This window comes from Zophobas morio, unplaced genomic scaffold (genome assembly GCF_036711695.1).
Source record: "Zophobas morio isolate AGI-343-1 ecotype UQ-CSIRO unplaced genomic scaffold, CSIRO_AGI_Zmor_V1 ptg000010l, whole genome shotgun sequence".
Taxonomy (NCBI): domain Eukaryota; kingdom Metazoa; phylum Arthropoda; class Insecta; order Coleoptera; family Tenebrionidae; genus Zophobas; species Zophobas morio.
The window spans coordinates 417,739-442,784 of record NW_026972115.1 but is presented as its reverse complement, the minus strand read 5'-3'; the positions used below and the strand labels follow the sequence as shown (position 1 = coordinate 442,784).

Here is a 25,046-nt window from a genome sequence, read left to right as displayed (position 1 = left end):
TAGGGATGGGGAACTGTTACTTTTTTGAGGAACAGGAACAATTTGTTACTGTTCCATTTTAGGAACAGTTCCAAATAACAGTGATTCTGGAACAATTTGTTATTGCGTTTCCTAGGAAGAACACTTTCATCCCGTATACCTACTATGCGGCTCTGCTACAGATAAAACTGTTATTTGTTCTTTACGTACTCGTTATCGTTACGTTACGATTTTGGTCTTCGGATTTTGCCTTCGGAATCTGAAATTGTTACTTAAGATTTTTTTTGATTTAATATAAAAATTTAATAATTTTTATTTATAACCAACGTAGCCTGTAAGAGAAAATTGACGTTCCTATATGTTGTTTCTCGTTGCTGTTATCTAATTTCTTAGTTTACTATTTTATTGGAAAAAAAACTAAATTAAAAAATATATTAAATCTTGAATATTTTGTATCACTGCATCCAATTACAACAGTGCCTTTATTAAATAAAATTCTTTATTCCAAATAATTCTCTATTTTTTACCTTTCTGCTTATATGTATTATTATTTATTGTATTATTATATTATATATTTAAATTTATCATCGCAAATCGCTAGTTTCACTTATAAAACCAGTTTTGCGGACTTTTATTTTAAAGGAACAGATTTATCCCGAATAACTGTTATTTCGAATCTTCGATAACAACTTGTTCCTGTTCCACGTTGGTAACAGTTCCGAAATACCTGTTCCGTCAAATACTCCCCACCCCTATTCGGGCAGTACCACCGGTACTGCCACATCCAAACGTGCTGTGCAATAGTAAATCCTAGCAGCGTCGATAATAAAAATGTAACCTATGCATTAGTTATTGTTCGCTGCGCGGCTCCCATAAAACGGCCGTCGTACCTACGTATTTTTAGTGGAGCCTGCTGAAACCTGAAACTGAAACCGACACCGAAGTGTAGTACAAGCGACGGCCACGCGCGCAGGTAAACCTTACCTTTACCCTACCTAGAGCAGGTATGGCGGGTACACAGCCCACCGTTCAGTAACACGGAACGCGAGTACGAGTTTGCACGCGCTGTCTCCCAGCGAGCGTCCGTCGGAAGCAAGTGCCTAGATGTGAGCTGGAACGTCGTCAAGAGGTGTCGAATATGGCTCGCGCGGCGGACGGCGGCGGTACCAGTGATCGGGAATAGTGACGGCAGTGACACTAGTGTCAATGTAAACAGGAGGATTGTTTGCCTGCTAAATAGGCGAGCAAACACGGGTTTCTTAATCCGACTTTTGTACCAGCGCGTAGAATGTAGCAATCGAAACTGATAGATGAAGTGGTGATAAAGCTACAAAGACAGGTGATTCGTTACGTGATCGATTAAAAAATGGCCTCCGACGAAGATTGCAGTAGTACCTTTACGTACCCGTAAGTACCTTATTTATTTTGGTCAGGCGCTGCGAGGAATTCTCCGGCCTAACCTAAACCGCGACTCGGCAATTAAAGCCGTACCATTGTTTTGATTATTTCGTTCGATTGTTTCGTGGTACTGCCTTGACCTAGCTTCGCGAGGTGGGTTTGTGCACTATTTCGCGACGGTTTCTACCAAAAAACGATGCACTTTTCGGACGAGTATTGTATGGTAATACGGGATTTTTAGTACCCTTTCTACGCGGAACTGATTCCAAGAGATTTGCCGGCCTTTTGGGAACTAGCTTCCGAGCGGTACGTTTCCGGCCTTTCTTTAAGAGTAAACGGATCGGAGTGAGTACCTCAAGAATGCAGACGGCCGGGAATACAATAGGGAACGAATAATGGCACGGTTCTTGCATTTTTACTCACTTATAGAAAAGTACTAATAGTACCGATAGCGGCTCTAACGTTTTCCTAATTGCCTGTAGTACGTTTTCGCTTAGAAACGGCACTCGCTCGATTAATGCTAGAAATAACAAATGTCTAGAACAATAGGACAGGATTTAAACTATTTGGTCGATAAACAAAAAGACGTCGACTATTATTTTTACACAAATATTTGTTTTATAGTTTTTTGTTCATTCTTTCGGTTTCTACATTTCAAGTTATTTTACTGCTGCTTAAATTGACTCTGTTTAACATCTACAAACACAGTCCAAGTAGTACCAAAGTACTAGAGTTTGTCTACAAAAAAATAAAATTATAGAAATAAATATAAACTTGTCATCACTTTTTATGACCATTAATTGGATCTCATGTAACATGTTATAAACGTCAACTTGTAAGTACGACTTCAGAAAAAATATTTATAAGCGGGTACCACCAGCTGCTTGATTTTACATTTTTTTTTAAGTTTTTACAGAAGTTCTTTATTTAATTCAAATTGAGCTCTTAATTTGTACGATAATTTATCACATCTCTAAGTAGTACCCAATCAGTACTTTTATTGTATGTAAAGAAACACAGAAGGTGGGTCTAAAAAAATAAAAATACCCTATCTAATAAACAGAATGCTATGTTGAGACTCAGAGATTGTTTTTATGGTTACAAAGACGTTATTAATCAACGTCAATGCAACGTACGTTCACACGAAGAAATAACGTAGTTGTACTTAAATCACTTGATGTATTAGAAAATTCCAATTTCCTTATGACTTTATGTTTATTGTACAGTCAGTATTTATTTTAAATTAACGTACATTTTACATTACGGTACTGACGATAGATATAGCATATAGTTCTGGTTCTGAAATAGTATTTTTGACTAAAGTATTTTATTTAGTAGTTAACTTCGTAACGTGTTTATTGTTATAATTCTCACCTAAATAAACCTGTCAGAAAATCATCTGGTCAATGATCACTATTTCAGAACCGGAACTATAACCAAATTATAAAGGACACTTTCTCGAATTTAATTATGTTTAATAAACAACACTGACTGATCAATTTTTTCCATAAAAAATGTGTCATAAATTTATTAATTACCTATTTTTACGCCAACCTAAAAAAGTGCTGACATCATTTTTTAAAACTGTATTTTAATAATATTTCCTGACGTCAAAGCCACAACCTACGAATTAATTTGATTAAATCTATAAACGGTTATGAATTTGCATAAAATAGTTGTACCGTCCGAAAGCGCATGTAGATTTTGCCTTGAATTCAATTTCCCTAAAAAAAAAAGTCCAAAATTTTGGCAGCACTCCATTCAAAAAATATTTACTATAGATACAACCCAAAAATAGATCTCTTTGTCTTAATTGTGTTGACTCAGTCTTTCCGAAATATTTTTATTTTTCATGCTTTAATCCCAACGCACACATCGTTAATCGCGCAAATTCTGACGAAAGTCACATGAAGCCGTGACGTCCAAAGTAAAAACAAACACTAAAAGGTAAAATCATCAAAGACTTAACCAGAATTATCTAGGCAAACTTCGACAGCCGCAGCCCGCGGAAAAATCCACAAATAACCACCAAAGTTGAACGCTCGCCTCGAGTACCTCAAGTACCTGAAGTAACATTTATCGACGATTAGGAAATTTAGGTTTTCCGAAATTTTCCACGAGCCGAGATAACACCAAAGCAAACACATCAAGCTCTAAAACGCACAGAATTACGCCTAATCCCCAGGCTACAGTCCACGTTTACTCTCGCGACAGTACCACTTCACGTCACACTAAAAACTGGTGATTTTCGGAAAAAGGAAAACAGTAGCGGGCTTAAACTGGATTATGACTTGCGCCACTGCGTCACTATGCTGAAAACGAGATAATTCAATGACATATTGCGCAAAACGAAAACAGCAGAGGATTTAGAGAGGAGCCTTGGAGAACGCCACCCTATAGGAAAACCCGAAGCCTCGACGTAATTAAAGTCGCACTTAGACGACAACAACAGGATTTGTTAAACAATTTTTGACGAACGAGTGACAACTGGAATAGAATCGGTCCTCGTTTGAATTCTTGCGGGACGCTATCGTCTGGCTTTGGAGGGTAAAACCTCGCCAACAATCCGCGTTTCGCGTCATTCCTCGTCCTCCGGCCGGCAAAAAAAGTCCCAAAACCCGAAAACCTCTGAAAATTCCACACACTAAAACCGTCCGCCGCAAAAACTGGCAGCCGATAAGAGGACGGTTTTTCAAGAGAAATAATTCACATTAAAATGTATTCTCGGCAGTCGTCTCACGTGCACCATCCCAAGACTGCTCCGGTTTTTGTTTCAGACCCGGCTAACTGGGATGTCCTGAAAAGGCTTTAGCAGACCGTTTAGATTCGCGCCGTCGCATTGGTCAATAATTAAGACATTTGCTGCACGATATCACGTTTAAATCAACCGGCAAGTATGTTAATGGACGGTGCTTAACCCGAGGGGGGAGATGGTTTTTCGCAATTATTTGCGGCATTTCATCTATGTCGAGAGATGGTTCGAAACTGACGCGGGGAAAAACGGTTAAGAGTGTGCTTATGTCTTCGGATGGGAAGTGAAAAAGGTTGATGTATGACAAACGAGTTTCGATTTGTTGCCACCGATGAGGAGAATGATCAATATCGTGGATCAATGATCAATTTCTTCCAGGGAAATTGATCGAAATTGCGACTGGTCATTAGCTTGCATGGAGATGATTGAGACGTTCAAAGAAAAAAACGTCGCTATAGCAAACACTAATCAAGTCAATTTCTGAGGTTGTACAGTTTAATCAAGCCTGGAAATGATCATCATTTTCTGAACGGTTATTTTAAAAATGCGAGTGCTATATAAATAGAGACAATTTGATCAAAACATCTTTGTTAATAATCCCGCAGTATTAAGACTGTTTTAAGAAGATAAAAATATATTAATGTTGTTTAAAAAAAGATATCAAAATCTTGAAATCATTTTATTATTATCAGAGTGGGTTGGGTCATTTATATTTATCTTCAGTCTATTTTAACACCAGTGCTACTGATCATTTTCAAAAACGAACTCAAAGTAAAATAAATTCGTTTATCGCAACAACTCAAACTATTGATGGAAAAATTTTTCCTTTAATTAAATTAAAAAAAAAAATGCTTTCTTAGTGTGGAAAGAATGTTGCGTTGATTTTCTTTCTCGTAATTATCGCCTAGTGTAGAATAAAATTTATTTGGTTAATTTGACACTTCGCCAAATGGTTCCTACGCTAGACATTTGCATTTTGGAACGTACGAATAGACATTGTTTAGACACGGAAATTCCATTCTGGTACCATTTTACAAGAGAAACTTTCTGCTCTGTTGTGTAATGCTCAATAACTTTCGTTAAATTAAACTAACAATGATTTTTTTATTTCGCTATATTCATGAAATGATCGAAGAAAAAAAGAAGAGGGGTTTAAACGCGTGTTATAAGTATTTTTTCACGTGTAACTGTAGAAAAAATAGCCTATGTATCACAAACGCAAAATCTCTTTGTTACTCTTGAGAAATTGTCGTCTCGAGCGACGGCAGTGCGTCACTTTTGGATCTCTTGTTGCGGCGTATGAAAGAATAAAGCTTTAGAAAATCACCATTAACATTTAAAAAGAGCCATGCGAAATATTTAGTTAGTTCTCTAGGGTTTAAAATTGCGGATTACTACACCGGAGAATTTATTTAGTTAATTCGTTGAATAGATCCTGTGGTCTTTTTAAATATATTATTTAGCGATTATTTTTTAAATAAATGAAATAAATTTCACAAAATTAAAGTCCCAAACCATCAACCGTCCAATATATTAACTAAATTTTATTTTAATTTTAAACTAAACCGCAAGAAACAGAAAAATTAAAAGAGTGAGTAATAGTTCTCAAAATGGTTAGAATGTGAGCACAATGAAAACCATAGTTTTAAAATTTCGATAATGCGCTGGGTTATTTTCTTGTGTTCTAGAAAAAATAGTGTGTGTATAACAAGTCAAAATATCTTTGTAGCGTCGCGTCGCACGTGGTGGTAAACTTTTTTCCTCTCTTATTAGTCGATTCTCCCTTATAACAGTCATAGAAAAAATAAGGACGAATCTAGTATAGTAAAGCTCATTTTCAAATTCACTTCCACAAAAAAAAATGTTTGTTTTAGTACTTGTGATAATGAAAATAGAAAACTATTTTAGTTAACAATTACCATTTCAAAATTTAAATATGCGTTTCGTGAGTCTTGTATGACAATTTTGTGCCATCGGAAACGTTTTGGTTTAGAGTTGGCTAAATAACAGTACTGATGAATTTTTGGAAACTAATTAAAATCAGCTCACGAATTTAACAAATATGTTACAATTATCATAACAACTTTAATAATAGTGCTAAAAATACTTCGTCAAATTGCAGTCGCAGATAACAGTCTAGAGGACAAAATATAAGTGTCGTTAACAGCGATAAAATTCGAAAGATTTTTATAAACCACAAGTTTTGATTTGATCTTTTTGGATATGATCAGTGTTCTTAAGTAATTTTAATTTGTTTGTTAAAATTCATTCCATTCGTCTTCCACAATCTAGAACCGTCGTCACAGCTGAAGGTGCCATTTGGAATTTTATCAAAGGTTAATAAAGATGGTTATTAATTACCTGCAATGATTGTTTGAAAATTTCCTAATTAATAAAGGATTCTTAATAAACTAGCTCTCGTAAATCTGTCAATCAGAATCTGAAAAGTGTATAACTGGTGGAAAATTGACTTAGAATTGAATACGTTATCTTGAAAAGGCACAATGGAGTTGACGATTGGGAATGCCGTAAGATGGTACTAAAACGGTTTTCGTACTACTTTTGAAATTGAGGTACCACAAAGCGTAAGATTAATCTAGAAATAGTACTAAATGTCTCAGGTTACGAATTATACAAATATCACGTTTTGAGTGGCACCCTGGCGCTAAACGACGACAAGTACTACCGAAATCCAAAATATACGTTTCGCCTTTCCACTCAGATTAGCATATCACCATCTTGATACAGCAATAATCTTAATCATTAAAAGTTACACAATATTTTATCTCTAAAATGTGGTATTTGCTTGTAATTTCTAAAACCTGATTGATTACAAAAAACCAGTCGTGGAGGCAAAGTTCCGTCGCTGGTACCACGTACCGCTGAATAAACACAAAAACTGGTAAAGAACACATAAAGATAATTAGCAGGTTCACAAGTTCTCAAAAATACAAAGTATTAAATTTAATTACAGCCTGCGGTACCATCAATATCGTAACTGATGGTTAAGTCGTACCATAAAACAACAAGATCATTCATCAAAATTCCGAAACATTTTTGCTGTGTCGTCATGTTTCTGCCAGCGGAATGTCTATCTTATCAGGCGCAGTTTCCGACAGGTGTTGGTGTAAACTACCGAAACGTCGCCACTTAAAAAATCTACTACAATGATAAAACACACATTACTAATAATTACTCTATCCAGAGCCATAGGCAATAACACATATTTTATGTAACGGTTATCTTGATTTAAAGCAGCAATTTACGATCCAATTTAATTTAATTACAATTGTATAATTGTGCAATAATTTACATTAAAGCCATTTTATAACGTTCTGATATTAAGAAAGCCGGGTTTTTTGCGAACGTACGGTTAGTAGGTACCACCACGAAAAAATCACCCTGATAACTCAAGTGTGGAATTAATTTATCCGTTGCGAGTTGTAACAGAAAAAAATAGTGTTCGAAGTACGACGACGTCGCTTTATCGCGAAATCAAATAGTACTTAATTGGCGAATTAATCGAATTAGAGAAAAAAAATCATTATCAAGGTGATAATGACGTCAAGAGTTTCACAACGGACGTCGAGAGGATTACAAACAAGTAGAAAGGAAAATATTTTCAAAGACGACAAAGTAGTACCGTCGCGGAATCATTCAGAAAACAGAACGAGTACCCCCAAGCGAGAATAACTTTACATGATATCTAATCTTTAATTAGAATAATAACGGTTATCATTTGACGAGTCAGATCTAAAACGTACTTCTCCTAGAACTAACGTTTATCTCGCCGTAGTAGGTGGTACTGTTCTCAGAATTGGTACTTTGAAATCTTATTTATGCATACTGATGCATCTGATTTACCAGTTAAGTGTAATCAACATCACTCAATTAAGTTGAGTGTTTTACGACACGTGCTTATCACCGTATTTTTTTATTGATTACCTTTCCGATAAACAGAATTTCAAAATATTTGTTAGTACCGTCTTGGTTTAGAAATATCGTCAGTTGACCTGTGAGCTTAGAAAATGGGACGAACGCTGTGAGATCACGTAAGTGCTAGAATAAACATCTACATCGGAATTATTATGGTGGTACGTAGGTTTACAGGTGGTACCTAATGACGCTGCACTAAAAATGTTAGCACTTTATTAAAACGTACTAATTCCCTCACTTTCTATATTCCAGGATAATGGACGACGCGACCTCGTCTCCCACAACCGCCAACCACTACACCAACTGCCTCTCCCCATCCAGCTCCCCTTCGCCCCTGCTCCCGCCGCAGTACCAGCTCACCCCCCGGTACGACTACCAGGACCAGGATATGATCCCTGCGTCCCAGGTGCTGCCCCAGGTCCTGCCCAAGACCCAGGAGATGTGGGGCGACATGAACCAAGGCATCTACGCCGACTACCGGTACGACACCACCCGATTCAGTGGTGCCGACTACATCCGGCCGAGTTACGCGGAAACTATGCCCGTGTTCTCACAAGCAAGGACTAATTTCGTGCCGAAAATTGGTGCTCAGGGACAAAAAGTGCCCAAGGAGGCGAGGATAAGGAGACCCATGAACGCCTTCATGGTCTGGGCGAAGGTGGAGAGGAAGAAGTTGGCAGACGAGAATCCGGACTTGCACAACGCTGATCTCAGCAAGATGTTGGGTGAGTAGTACTGGTTGTAGTTTAGGGGGAAAAGTTTTTTGGGTTCTTGGGGGGTAATGGTACCATCGCGGGTGAACTTTATGCTTGTGAGTAATAGTCATAGTTACGTGCTTTCTTCGAAAATTAGAGATATTAGTCACGTTATCACCACAAAAATGGAATGACGTCATCGGTTTCTCTAGGGGAGCAAATATAGTAATCTTGAAGACTATTTGTTTGAAAACTTTCACCAGATAGACGCCTACTGTGATTAACATCTTCATATTTTATAACCTGTGAGGTACCAAGAAACCGTGAAATGAGATATTTTTATAGTACTTCCTTGGCCATAGCTGGAGTTGCACATGCAAGTACACAATTCGAAGTTATATTCTTCACCCATGCACGTACTATCAAAGATAGGTACTACCCGACAAACTTTAAGCGATTTATTTTATGGCACTGTTGTTAGTGTGTAGTACAAACAACAAACACGGGTACTATTTCCACACTACAGCATTATGTCCACCCACGGATCGCTCTATTTGGTGGTAGTACCACCCTTTGCTCGCGTCGCGGCGGTGCCAGCCACCCCCTTCCCGCCTCAGCCCACGACTCGCGAGCGCGTGCGACGTCGCGTCGGTACGGGTCGTACCTCGGCCGGCAAGATTTGTGCATCTCATTAGCCATGGATTAATGGGGTTTTGGCTCAAGTACCGGTCGGCCTGCCCTCACCGCTCATTGGATACGGTCTGGCATCGACCGGCCGGCCAGCCAATCCACGCCACTCTCCAATTATTCCCCTTTATTTTGTTTTAAGGTCATCCGGCATAGAAAATGGCTGAATGACTTGTTTATATCTAATGATAGGACGCGGACGCGTTGGGTTATCGGTCGATTCGTCGATTCCATTATCGGCCTGGCGACCGTATGCATGGGTTTTATTGCCGACACCGCGACCCATAAGAATTATGGTGTGGCGAGGCGGTGACGTGTGATGAAAAATAAAAGCTGCATTTGACGCCGGTCGAGGCGACAGCGAGATCGGACGGAAGGCGAAAATGTCGAAATGGACGAGTGATGGGTGTGGATCCGGTGATGGGCTCATGACCCATGAACGAGTCTAGTGGGGCAAAAATCGGTGGAGGTTGGAAATTATGACGGTTTGGTCGGGTTGGCTGTGGTTTGCGCTTCGTTGCGATGAGGGGCTGGATTAAATAAATTTTCTCCGATTCCTTATTTTGAAAAGGTGGCAAATATTGTAGTGTTAATCTTAGGCAACTTGATGAAACTATAAAAGTCGCTTTGGGTGCGAAAAGACCTGTTTAGTAGTTTTTTTTAACCACACAATCGCTAATCTACATGTTTCATTACAAAACAAAAAATTGTTACCAATGAGCCAACCGAGTAATTTGTAGATAAACCTTTTAAAACGGTAGTTCATAAGTTTTTCAGTTCATTGTGGTATATTGTGCATATAAATATGGTTTTTGTTCCATGGTAATTGTGGCTAACTTGTCTTGGTTATTTTACAACCACTCCCAACTATTTTTTCATAAGACTAGCCATCTTGATATAATAATGTCATTATTTTAAAACCTTTCGTTTACAGATATAAAGCAAACTCTAAGGTGTGTACGTAACCATAAAAAATAAATTTTTGACTTATAACACAATATTCTTTCGGGCCAGAGAATTTTCGCGGCACCACAAATGTTCAACTGTGCGCTAAATGGATAATTTGATTAATTTTGGAAAATTACAGCCAATTTTTAGCAAGTCAAACTAAGAACCTTAGGGTCCTGATAACAGAGAACAGTCATCATATTTTTGTTAATAAAGATGCAATTTTTTTTATTACCACTAATATACAGGGTGTCACTGAGCACGCTTTTCGAGCAGCATACAACAAAATTATTTTCAATTATAAGTAGTACACAGTGTGTTGTTTCCACATCATAGTCTATTTTTGAAATTCCAGTGCAACGTTGTCACGATATTTAATTTTTTTGATTTTTTTGACAATGCAAGGGTTGACAAAAAAATGCAATAACGTTATTTTCAAGATCTGTGTTGCAATATTTTATGGAAGAGATAAACCAAGGTGCGGGTTTTAATGAAAATTTTAATATACAGGTTGGTTATAAAAAATAACTACACAATTTTCATATATCGATGTTTCTGTTTTTTATTGCAGCCTCTTACTCTATTTTTTGTTTTCTCTCTTTTAATACAGAAAATACTTACCAAAAGAAAAGAATAAAGAACTAAATAAGATGCACTAATTAAAAACAACGTGTTCTTTGTGAAAAAACTGAAATACATATCAATATTTTGAAACTGTTATAAGTTATTTATTTTTTATAAACACTCTGTACATTTAAACAAAGTTTTATTTAGACCACAACAAAGTATGTATCTTTATTTATCTTTTTTCGTGAACTGTTCCATTGCTAAACAAATTCTAGAAAAATGGAATAAGTTGGCAACGTCGCATCGAATTTTGAAAAATAAACTATGGTTCTAAAGCTTAAGAAAAGGTGAATCAGAATATATAAAAATATATAGAGAACTCTACGCCTTAAAAACAGAACACTTTGTATGTTTGAAAATAATTGTAGTATATATTCCTTAAAGAACTGTACAACTTTACTATAAACTTTGTTTCCTATTTCTAATAATTATAATGAGACATCGAAGAGCGGACGCTGAGTAACTCACCCTGTATATTGTGAAGTTCTATATGGGAATACAAAATTTAAAAACTGTGAGAAAGGCAAAATCTAAAATCACCCGATAAAATTTTTGGTTTTCCAAAATACTTCATTTTGAAAACTCTCTGTATAATTGGGGTGGAACACTCTGTATGTGGAATCTCTGTCTCCACTCAAAATTCAAAAGCATAATCTGTTGGTATAATCACACAAGAAAAAATACTCGAAAAGGAATCGATAAACAATCTACTTGTAATATCTGAACAATAAATTTTTATATACAGAGTGGCTAATTATTTATTTTCATTTGATTTTAATTATTCGGTTAAAACTTGCACTGTTTATGGCAGCTAATAAATAAATAATCCATGAAACTGTTTTGAAGATTATTCTGGAAAGAATGAAATATATCATTTTGGAAATTTTTAAAAAGCTCTATTATTTTGAAAAAAAAAAACAAAATTTTCTCTATTGTATTTGTATTTTTTTCGCCAGTATAAATTTTATTTTTTTTTTGCTTAGCCCTAGAAGTAAAACTGTGTGCTTAAGGATTGAACTAAAGTAAACTCCAACTCAGTTCATAAAATTAATTAATTAACAATGTTCAACATTCAACAAAAAAAAAAATGGATCTCTCCTATTTCTAAAATAAAATAAAATTGTAATATTTGGGCAATTAGTTTGGAGAATTTTTATCGAAAAATGTGGATAATGTTAAATTTTTACAAGCAGTTTTTGGTTTGCCAAAATATATATACTTAATTTTGAAAAATCTCTGTATAATTGAGTTGGAACACTCTGTATGTGGAATCTCTGCCTCCACTCAAAATTCAAAAGCGTAATCTGTTGGTATAATCACACAAGGAAAAATACTCAAAAAGGAATCGATAAACAATCTACTTGTAATATCTGAACAATAACTTTTTATATACAGGGTGGCTAATTATTTATTTTCATTCGATTTTAATTATTCGGTTAAAACTTGCACTGTTTATGGCAGCTAATAAATAAATAATCCATGAAACTGTTTTGAAGATTATTCTGAAAAGAATGAAATTGTCATTTTGGAAATTTTTAAAAAGCTCTATTATTTTGAAAAAAAAAACAAATTTTTCTCTTTTGTATTTGTATTTTTTTCGCCAGTATAAATTTTATTTTTTTTCTTCTTAGCCCTAGAAGTAACACTGTGTGCTTAAGGATTGAACTAAAGTAAATTCCAACTCAGTTCATAAAATTTATTAATTAACAATGTTCAACATTCAACGAAAAAAAAATGGTTCTCTCGAATTTCTAAAATAAAAAAAAATTTGTAATATCTGAGCAATTATTTTAGAGAATTTTTATGGAAAAATGTGGATAATGTTAAATTTTTACAAATAGTTTTTGGTTTTCCAAAATATATATACTTAATTTTGAAAAATCTCTGTATAATTGAGTTGGAATACTCTGTATGTGGAATCTCTGCCTCCACTCAAAATTCAAAAGCATAATCTGTTGGTATAATCACACAAGAACAAATACTCGAAAAGGAATCGATAAACAATCTACTTGTAATATCTGAACAATAACTTTTCGTATACAGGGTGGCTAATTATTTATTTTCATTCGATTTTCATTATTCGGTTAAAACTTGCACTGTTTATTGCAACTAATAAATAAATAATCCATGAAACTGTTTTGAAGATTATTCTGAAAAGAATGAAATGTCATTTTGGAAATTTTTAAAAAGTTCTATTATTTTGAAACAAAAAAAAAATTTCTCTATTGTATTTATATTTTTTCGCCAGTATAAATTTTATTCTTTTTCTGCTTAACCCTAGAAGTAAAACTGTGTGCTTAAGGATTGAACTAAAGTAAACTCCAACTCAGTTCATAAATTTAATTAATTAACAATGTTCAACATTGAACAAAAAAAAATGGATCTCTCGAATTTTTAAAATAAAATAAAATTTGTAATATCTGAGCAATTATTTTGGAGAATTTTTATGGAAAAATGTGGATAATTTTAAATTTTTACAAGTAGTTTTTGGTTTTCCAAAATATATATACTTAATTTTGAAAAATCTGTATAATTGAGTTGGAACACTCTGTATGTGGAATCTCTGCCTCCACTCAAAATTCAAAAGCATAATCTGTTGATATAATCACACAAGAAAAAATACTCAAAAAGGAATCGATAAAAAATCTACTTGTAATATCTGAACAATAACTTTTCGTATACAGGGTGACTAATTATTTATTTTCATTCGATTTTCATTATTCGGTTAAAACTTGCAGTGTTTATTGCAACTAATAAATAAATAATCCATGAAACTGTTTTGAAGATTATTCTGAAAAGAATGAAATATGTCATTTTGGAAATTTTTAAAAAGTTCTATTATTTTGAAACAAAAAAAAAATTTCTCTATTGTATTTGTATTTTTTCGCCAGTATAAATTTTATTCTTTTTCTGCTTAGCCCTAGAAGTAAAACTGTGTGCTTAAGGATTGAACTAAAGTAAACTCCAACTCAGTTCAAAAATTTAATTAATTAACAATGTTCAACATTGAACAAAAAAAAATGGATCTCTCGAATTTTTAAAATAAAATAAAATTTGTAATATCTGAGCAATTATTTTGAAGAATTTTTATGGAAAAATGTGGATAATGTTAAATTTTTACAAGTAGTTTTTGGTTTTCCAAAATATATATACTTAATTTTGGAAAATCTCAGTATAATTGAGTTGGAACACTCTGTATGTGGAATCACTGCCTCCAGTCAAAATTCAAAAGCATAATCTGTTGGTATAATCACACAAGAAAAAATACTCAAAAAGGAATCGATAAACAATCTACTTGTAATATCTGAACAATAAATTTTTATATACAGAGTGGCTAATTATTTATTTTCATTTGATTTTATTTATTCGGTTAAAACTTGCACTGTTTATGGCAGCTAATAAATAAATAATCCATGAAACTGTTTTGAAGATTATTATGAAAAGAATGAAATATGTCATTTTGGAATTTTATAAAAAGCTGTATTATTTTGAAAAAAAACAAATTTTTCTCTATTGTATTTGTATTTTTTTCGCCAGTATAAATTTTATTTTTTTTTCTGCTTAGCCCTAGAAGTAAAACTGTGTGCTTAAGAATTGAACTAAAGTAAACTCCAACTCAGTTCATAAAATTAATTAATTAACAATGTTCAACATTCAACAAAAAAAATGGATCTCTCGAATTTCTAAAATAAAACAAAATTTCTAATATCTGAGCAATTATTTTGGAGAATTTTTATGGAAAAATGTGGATAATGTTAAATTTTTACAAGTAGTTTTTGGTTTGCCAAAATATATATACTTAATTTTGAAAAATCTCTATATAATTGAGTTGGAACACTCTGTATGTGGAATCTCTGCCTCCACTCAAAATTCAAAAGCATAATCTGTTGGTATAATCACACAAGAAAAAATACTCAAAAAGGAATCGATAAACATCTACTTGTAATATCTGAACAACAACTTTTTATATACAGGGTGGCTAATTATTTATTTTCATTTGATTTTATTTATTCGGTTAAAATTTGCACTGTTAATAGCAGCTAATAAATAAATAATCCATGAAACTGTTTTGAAGATTATTCTGAAAAGAATGAAATATGTCATTTTGGAAATTTTTAAAAAGCTCTATTATTTTGAAAAAAAAAACAAAATTTTCTCTATTGTATTTGTATTTTTTTCGCCAGTATAAATTTTATTTTTTTTCTGCTTAGCCCTAGAAGTAAAACTGTGTGATTAAGGATTGAACTAAAGTAAACTCCAACTCAGTTCATAAAATTAATTAATTAACAATGTTCAACATTCAACAAAAAAAAATGGATCTCTCCAATTTCTAAAATAAAATAAACTTTGTAATATTTGAGCAATTAGTTTGGAGAATTTTTATCGAAAAATGTGGATAATGTTAAATTTTTACAAGTAGTTTTTGGTTTTCCAAAATATATATACTTAATTTTGAAAAATCTGTATAATTGGGTTGGAACACTCTGTATGTGGAATCTCTGCCTCCCCTCAAAATTCAAAAGCATAATCTGTTGATATAATCACACAAGAAAAAACACTCAAAAAGGAATCGATAAACAATCTACTTGTAATATCTAAACAACAACTTTTTATATACAGGGTGGCTAATTATTTATTTTCAGAGTCAGAATTATTTTGAAAAGAATGAAATCAGCAATTTTGGAATTAAAAAAAAAATATTTTGAAAAAGTTACATATTTACTGTGAACAAATTTTTACAACTTGTGAAAATTGCAATCACAAAATTTAGAATGTTTTCCTCGTTTTAAAAATGTAGGACAACAATACAGTCTTCATATGAAGTTAGCCCTAGTTACTGAGAAAAATGGCGCCAAATATGAAGCTTATTTCTAGTAAAAAACCAAAATTTTCAAAAATGCTAAATAATATTAAATAATTTCAGTCGTATTTATGTACAACAATGTGTTGATCCTAACTGAACACACTGTATATGCAGCAGAAATTTTATTAAATTTTTATAATCGACGGTAAAGATTAAATCTACTACTGTATTTATAGTTTGTATCACATGTCGATGGAGATAAATGATTTAGAGATAAATCTACAATTTTTTTTAGTAATATTTTTATTACACAGGGTGTTCTAAAAAAATGTTGAAGCTTCGTAATTCCAATCATTACTAAATTAATTATAAGTAATTATTTAACAGAATTACGAAGTTAATTCTCCAACTTTCAAGTTTAATTATTTCAAAAGTTAGTACAGGATTTTTTTAACCGTTTTTTAACAACACAACGTACCGTCCAGATTTTCCGTCATTTTTGGAACACGCGATATCAACTAGAAATAACACAGGTACTTTTACATTAACAGGCTTATTTTCAATAAGAAATCGCGAAATTAAATTTTTAGAATGATCCAGAAACCAATCAAATAAAAAAATATAAGAAAACATAGTTTCCAGAAGGCGGTACCCAAAAAGTACCACCTGAAGAAGCCTTTACCAACTTCTTGATGAATTTGCAACACTTGATTCATCATCTGCTTGCTAAACTAGCGCAGTTCAATTGTCTACAACACGTCTCAAAAATCTGTCGAGTGGTACCTCTTCAGTACTTGTCGCAATTTAACGTCGCAACTTGCCGTTGTTTCTATGACGTTACCAAACCGAAAGTTCGCCGCCGCTAGTGGTACCACCCGGCGAACCTCGTATCCGAAGTGTCAGATGTGTAGTACCCGTTAGACCGAAATGAATGAACAAGAGTGAATGAACGTACAGTCACACGTCGGAACAATAGGCCCTCGGATCTGAATTGTTTTAGTTATAACTGCCTCCTTTACAGTTACTCAAGTTGTTTATCTTCTCCATACCTCATCAAGCGAGATTTGATTATGCAAACGGCATTTACGATAAATTAAAACCGTTTGTATTCAAATGGAACGCGAAAAAAAATTGCCAAATCTAAATAAGTCATCTGTTGAAAGTCATGATTCCGCGGTAATTAGCGGTTGGGAGATTATACAGTTAAAGGACGATGATGGATATTATTATGGGTTGGATTCAATAATGGTACCGAGATTACAGGTTGCGGTGTGCACTTAGGACGGCGATCTATAAATAAAAATTTCGTCCGTTTTGTCTGGCGTTATTGAAATTATCGCTTTTTTCTCTTCGCTTTCATCGCTGAATCAAGACACGAACCCTCTGACAGTCACGTGTTTTCCACATCCGCTCAGCGCGACATACTGACTTATAATAACGGAAAATCGTTCCGACACTGTTAAAAATTCACCATACATAACCTAAGTCAACAAATATGTTAATATTGTTAAATAATGCGCCGCTGTCTGAAGGGCTGCGACGAGGGATGCATTCGCTCAGACTTCCTCTATAACACGGGGTGCCGAATTTATTTATTTCGATAGTCGGTCTGGAAAACTTGCACTACTTTACAGTTATTAAAAAAAATGTTTCAGCGATTTCAGAATCATTTCAGAATGTCACCGTCCATGACAAACCACTAACGACGCACTTAGATGGTGCATAATTAATCCAGTATGCATTTTCCACCACACACGTTGAAATAACGTTACTTTTACGTCGGTGCAACATTGACAAGTACAAGTTGAATTTGAAACTAACTAACTGTGTAAAGGACACGATGTGTTTAAACAGTATCTTAAGTTCTTATGAAAAAAATCACCGTTATCTACTTTATAACCAGTCGAAATAGAGTGAAAATAAATTTATTTGAAGCTGAACTTATTTGAAATATAGATTGTGAGATAAATAGTTAATTCGGTTTTTATTCTTTGTAGTACCGCGTGCTCCTTTCACAATGATGATTTTTAGTGGCGATGTATCGAAATTTCAATACAATGCGATGTTCCAGTATTTCAAATCATTTTTGTCGTATTTCTCTATTGTATTTCTTTCTTTTTGTCGTTATGAGTTTTATTTTAATTTAATTTAAACAAAATTGGTCTCTGGAATTTCTAAAATAATAATTTGTTAAAGAAACACAGTCGATTAAATATATTATAACAATGAAATACCTTTCCAAATCGTTTTTATTCTTCAACAGCTGTAGAAAAAGGATTAAAGTAATGGCACAAAAACAATTTTTTATTCAAATAAATGGCAATAATCATGAACATTAAATTTAATATAAAAAAACAATCAATGTCGTTAAATTGTTTCTTTTAACGCCTCCTTACTTTTTAAAATTTTAAAAACATTTCCTGTTGTTTATTTTCTTCTTGAAAAGTTTCATCAATTTTGTAACTAATTTCGCGAAACAATGAGGCGGAAAGTTATTCCTGGAACTCGCAATATAATAAAATGTCTTTAGTTAAATTTCGAAGTTGCTCGAAAAATTCCGAAATTTTCATAAGGAAATGAAAAAATGAAAAATTTTCATTTTGAAAAAGTTGCCTAAGAATCTTCAAAAACATCTGAGATATAGATTTCGACGTGCTGATTCTAAAACTATAGCGAGTTTGTGGTCCCAGGTCAAGTTTTAAGAAATATTCGGTTTAAAGTTTAATTTAAAAAAAAAATCAAAACACTCATACTTCAATGAACGATAATGGAAAAATGAACGGAGTTATCGAAGAAATACAGCTGAAAGTAACTTCTGGAGGTCAAAATGTACAAGAATGTGTCTTTGGTTAAGTTTCAAAGGCGGTTGAAAAATTCCGAAATTTTCATAATTACTCGTATCTTGAAAAAAATTGAAAATTTTTTATTTTGAAAAAGTTTCCTAAAAATTGTAAAAAAATTCTGAGATATTGATTTCAACGTGCTGATTCTAAAAATATAGCGCGTTTGTGCTCCCGGAGAAAGATTTTACAAATACTCGGTTTGAAAGGCAATTTAAAAAAAAATCCAAAAAAGTCATATTTCAGTGGAAGATTCTGGAAAAATGGTAGGAGTTATCGAAGGAATGAGGCCGAAACTAAGTTCTAGAGGTCGAAATGTACTAGCACATGTCTTAGGTTAAGCTTCGAAAGCGGTTGAAAAATTCCGAAATTTTCATAACAAAAAAAAAACAGAAAATTTTTGATTTTGAAAAAATTGTCTAAAAATTGTTAAAAAATTCTGGGATATTGAGTTCGACGTGCTGATTCTAAAAATATAACGAGTTTATGGTCCCAGGTCAAGTTTTAAGAAATATTCGGTTTAAAGTGCAATTTAAAACAAAAAAATCAAAACACTCATACTTCAATGAGCGATAATGGAAAAATGAACGGAGTTACCGAAGAAATAAAGCTGAAAGTAACTTCTGGAAGTCAAAATGTACAAGAACGTGCCTTTGGTTAAGTTTCAAAGGCGGTTGAAAAATTCCGAAATTTTCATAATTATCTTGAAAAAAATTGAAAATTTTTGATTTTGAAAAAGTTGCCTAAAAATTGTTAAAAAATTCTAAGATATTGATTTCGACGTGCTGATTCTAAAAATATAGCGCGTTTGTGTTCCCGGAGAAAAATTTTACAAATACTCGGTTTGAAAAGCAATTTAAAAAAAAAATCCAAAAAAGTCATATTTCAGTGGAAGATTCTGGAAAAATGGTAGGAGTTATCGAAGCAATGAGGCCGAAACTAAGTTCTGGAGGTCGAAATGTACTAGAACATGTCTTAGGTTAAGTTTCGAAGGCGGTTGAAAAATTCCGAAATTTTCATAAAAAAAAAACCGAAAATTTTTGATTTTGAAAAAATTGTCTAAAAATTGTTAAAAAATTCTGGGATATTGAGTTCGATGTGCTGATTCTAAAAATATAGCGAGTTTATGGTCCCGGGTCAAGATTTAAGAAATATTCGGTTTGAAGTGCAATTTAAAAAGAAATCAAAACACTCATACTTCAATGAGCGATTATGGAAAAATGAACGGAGTTACCGAAGAAATAAGGCTGGAAGTAACTTGTGGAGGTCAAAATGTACAAGAATGTGTCTTTGGTTAAGTTTCAAAGGCGGTTGAAAAATTCCGAAATTTTCATAATTATCTTGAAAAAAATTGAAAATTTTTTGTTCTGAAAAAGTTGCCTAAAAATTGTTAAAAAATTTTGAGATATTGATTTCGACGTGCTGATTCTAAAAATATAGCGCGTTTGTGCTCCCGGGGAAAAAATTTACAAATACTCGCTTTGAAAGGCAATTTAAAAAAAATCCAAAAAAGTCATATTTCAGTGGAAGATTCTGGAAAAATGGTAGGAGTTATCGAAGGAATGAGGCCGAAACTAAGTTTTGGAGGTCGAAATGTACTAGAACATGTCTTAGGTTAAGTTTCGAAGGCGGTTGAAAAATTCCGAAATTTTCATAACAAAATAAAACAGAAAATTTTTGATTTTGAAAAAATTGTCTAAAAATTGTTAAAAAATTCTGGGATATTGAGTTCGATGTGCTGATTCTAAAAATATAGCGAGTTTATGGTCCCGGGTCAAGATTTAAGAAATATTCGGTTTTTTTTACAAAAAAAAAATCAAAACACTCATACTTCATGAGCGATTATGGAAAAATGAACGGAGTTACCGAAGAAGTAAGGCTGAAAATAACTTCTGGAGGTCAAAATGTACAAGAACATGTCTTTTGTTAAGTTTCAAAGGCGGGTCGAAAAATTCTGAAATTTTGATAATTATCTTGAAAGAAACTGAAAATTTTTGATTTTGAAAAAGTTGTTTAAAATTTGTAAAAAAATTCTGAGATATTGATGTCGACGTGCTAATTCTAAAAATATAGCGAGTTTATGGTCCCGGGAAACGGTTAAAGAAATATTAGGTTTGAAATGCAATTAAAAAAAATCCTCAAAAGTCATATTTTAATGAGCAATTCTGGAAAAATGGCAGGAGTTATCGAAAGAATGAGGCCGAAAGTATTTTCTGAAGGTTGAAATCTATATGAAAATATCTTTACTAAAGTTTAGAAGTTATCAAAAAATTCCGAAATTTTCATAAGGAGCTATCTATTGAAAAATTTCCGTTTTGAAAAAGTTGTCAAAAAATCTTAAAAAAAAATCTGAGATACAGATTTCGCCGTGTTGATTCCAAAAATATAGCATTCTTATGATCCCGGTTCACGATTTCAGAAATATTCGGTTTGAAATGTAGTTTCTAAAAAAATTCGAAACACTCCTACCTCAATGGAAAAATGATCGGAATTATCGAAAAAATATGTCTGAAAGTAACTTCTGGACATTGAAATGTGCCAGACCATCTCTTTAGTTAAATTTCGAAGGGGGTCGAAAAATTCCGAAATTTTCATAGTTATGTATCTTGAAAAAATTTGAAAAATTTTGATTTTCAAAAAGTTGTTTAAAAATTGTTAAAAAATTCTGAGATGTTGGTGTCGACGTGCTAATTCTAAAAATATAGCGAGTTTATGGTCCCAGGAAACGATTTAAGAAATATTAGGTTTGAAATGCAATTAAAAAAAAAAACAAAAAAGTCATTCTTTAGTGGGTAATTCTGGAAAAATGGCAGGAGTTATCGAAAGAATGAAGCCGAAAGTAATTTCTGGAGGTCGAAATCTATAAAAAATTATCTTTACTAAAGTTTCGAAGTGGTTAAAAAATTCCGAAATTAGAAAAATTTTGATTTTCAAAAAATTGTTAAAAATTTCTATGCTTAGTTCAAATGTTATTATTTTTGCCTCTGCTTGTTCAGAGTGAAACTGTGTGAAATTAATTAATTAATTAACAAAATTGGTCTCTGGAATTTCTAAAATAATAATTTCTAAAGTAAACAAAATCGATTAAATATGTTTATTGCTCCCTATTAGAAAATATTGGATTTTCGTTTAAACACTAAATTTATTACTTGAAAGTTCAGTTTTTCAGGCCAAGTAAAACTGTTTTCAAGGAACTTTACACTCTTAAAACTGCCATAAAAGTCGCAGCTATGTACCTATGCACGACAAACGTCGCTATCAGCGTCTGGTAATCGCGTTTTAACGATTATTTAGCATTTTTTCTAATGGCCTTTATAATTTTGGGTTATAAACGCAGCCAATTATTAAATGTTGTGGTGGTTCGGCACGTGCTAATTAAACTCGATTAGAAAAGTATGTAAAACAAATCGTAATGTAGAAAAATCCATTACGCAGCTTTATTAAATAACGAATTAACACCGATTAAATTTCTTCTTGTAAAAATTTACCATTATCCACATTTTTCCTTAAAAATCCGAATCATCCCACCCACGCTCCCCAGATAAAAATAATAAAAATTAGTGTCTCCGTTATTCCGCGCTAATTTCCTTCGTTTTTAATTTTTCGCTTAATTTGATTCCACTGATGAGATTCTCTTATCATCAACACTCCAATTTAGAGACCTTGGAGGTGTCGGAACGTGGCCAATTTTGGCAAACACAGATAAAAGCAATCAAGAGGATTAACGGAAATTCTAATTTCGGATGATGGAGTTGAGTTATCTTTTTCCTACGATTGTTGTTTTATTAGGTTCGCATACAGATTTTTATGAAATTTACGACCACTACCGTGATTGTTATCGGACAGATTTGCTAGGAGATAATTGGGAAATCGGGGCGGGGTCGGGGAAATCTGCGCGACTTACACGTGTGCGCAGCGGAATTATCTCCTGGTTAGTGTATTAACAACAAAAATAATAATGGGTTTATTAAGTGTGCAAATTTATGGCTGTGTCTCCGTGCATAACTGTGAATAAATTACAAATGTATAAATATTTTAATGGGTTGCCGTTAAATCGGTTTATAGTTTTGACTTTGTGGAAGTTTTTGCACGGATTTTTCCAACAAAAACGTAAACCTTGGAAGAGGATATCTAAAAACGATCAGATCGATGACGATGCTAAAAATCGCGCAATATCTGTAACTCATTTTCAATTAATTTCAGTATATCTGAAGTAGCGAAACAAACAAGTTTTAAAACAGCTGATAACTACAGTATCGGTTTAGTAATATCATATCAAACTACTATCTAAAAAAAGATAATTCACAAACTTAATAATAGATATAAAATGTTACTTATGGACCTTTTTTTGGATTTAATCAGGAACTACAAACCAAATGCTTTGAAATCTTGGAGATGTTTTAAAGTCATTATAGGGATGGTAAATTTTTAATCAAAATATATTTTCTCATCCCCCCTAAAAAATTGATCCTGCCACCCCCATCTGTTTTTGGGGCGATAAACTCATTCAAATCAAACAAATGTCTACGTGACATTCTTCCGATGTAATGTATTCCCGTTGACCATCCAACTTTACCGATCGTTCCAAAATTAAACTTTTAATTATACCGCGTGAATGCGAACTTTTCTTGCGTTTATTTTGGCATACTTAACGGAAAAAAAGTCATTGTGTTACAGATATGTCCATACGTCAAAATTCAGCATGTGGAGTTGCTATCGTCGCTATAGTAATTAAAGAGATAATAATTATTGAGGAACTGTCTACATATTATTATTATTTGGGCTAAAAATCTGTCAGTTTGGAGTGTCGTTGCACAATACACACTTAAGAAAGCAAATTAAGTGCTTTATTGTAGCAATCTCAAATATGAAGGAATGTATTTCCGAAACTTTCACAATGAGTTTCTGAAAGCGACATTGCGCGATTCGTCGCAATTTTGTTTCAACCGCCATTAGAAAAAATAAGCACACTTTAATCACCACCGAACTGTGCCGCTCTCATGTGACACTGAAAATTGACGTCGTCTTTAAAATTACGTTTCGGGATGTTTCAAAACGCAGATTTTATTAAAGTAATCTTAGAAAAAATCTCGTGTGGGTCACACAGAGAAAATATTTCAAGTGCAGATTTGTTTTTCTTTGTTCAATTGTAATGAGTCATCGATATTTCATTGAAATAATCTCACAAGTAATATAGTTAAAAAGATGAGAAGAGACAAAACAGTGTAATTATTAAACAATTATATTTACAATTCTGTTTTTAAATTTTTGTCCACTAATAATAATCCTGTACTTCGTGTAAAATTGTTATATTAATTTTTATTCGTTATAATTTGTTTATTTCCCGAAGTTTGTTTTGGTGTTCATTAATTTTATTATTGTGTTTTTATGTTTCCATTTCTTAACAAAAAAATAAACTAAAAAACTATAAACTGCATTTAATGTCGTTTTATTCCCTCATATGTTCGTTTTTCTCAAATTTATTATCGTTTTTATTGTAATTTTTTATGTTAAGTCTTATGAGAATTTAAAAACTGAAAAGGTTTTAAGCGTCGTGTTGTTCAAAGAAAACTACATACATCAACAAAAAGAAGCAAATGATAAAGCCCCACCCACCCGCCCCTATATCAATTGTCCTACATTTTTAATTTGATGTCAGATCGAGGGGCGGAGTTTAATTGCAAAATGCATGTTTGTGTACAAAAATTTACTATTTTAAAAAGAAAGGAAAAAGGCTGAACATAAAAAAACTACTGTATTGTAGCGTAAATTAGTAAATCTGGCAACCCCGGTAACGTTTCACATGGTAAAATCGTGTAAAGGAATAGAGATTTTGCAATTAAGCACCGCCCCCAACTGACGACGAATAAAAAAATTCATCACAATTGCGGAAGGGGCGGGTGGGTGGGGTTTATATTTTGCCTGATGTTTCTTAATATGCGTTTTCATTTTATCACACAAGAAACATAAAAAGATAAATTTTGTAGAAAAATAAATATTTTACAATATTAAGCTCCGCTCCTCGATCTCAGAACGAATAAAAAATATGTCACAATTCAGATCGACGCAAGTGGGTGGGGCTTAATTTTTTATTTCTTTTTCTTAGTATGTGTAGTTTTCTTTCAACAACATGATTTTAAGCTCCGCCCACCGTCTCACGACGAATAAAAAAATTGATCCCATTTGAGAAGGGGCGGGTGGGTGGGGCTTATCCATTGATTTTATTTTCGTAATATACATAGGCTTCCTTCAACAATAAAATGCTGAAAATATCAAATAGTAAATTTGGGATTACAATTATGTTTTAAGTATTGTGTCGTTGAAAAAAAAAACTATATACATTTAAAATAGAAGCCAATGATTAAGCCCCATCCACCTGC

At 33.1% G+C, this 25,046-nt stretch overlaps 1 protein-coding gene across 2 annotated transcripts in view; it reads left to right on the top strand.

Moving 5' to 3' along the window:
• The first annotated feature begins 995 nt into the window (after window positions 1–995).
• Window positions 996–25,046, top strand: part of LOC135126072 (putative transcription factor SOX-15) — a 94,847-nt gene continuing 70,796 nt past the window's right edge. Inside the window, exons 1-2 of one of the 2 annotated variants that reach the window (XM_064051863.1) lie at window positions 996–1,386; window positions 8,318–8,790. In XM_064051863.1, the coding sequence (XP_063907933.1) occupies window positions 1,346–1,386; window positions 8,318–8,790 (514 nt within the window). In that variant the 5' untranslated portion in view covers window positions 996–1,345. Of the gene's footprint in view, window positions 1,387–7,931; window positions 8,182–8,317; window positions 8,791–25,046 lie in introns of those variants that run through there. The other variant, XM_064051864.1, reaches the window with a different exon arrangement.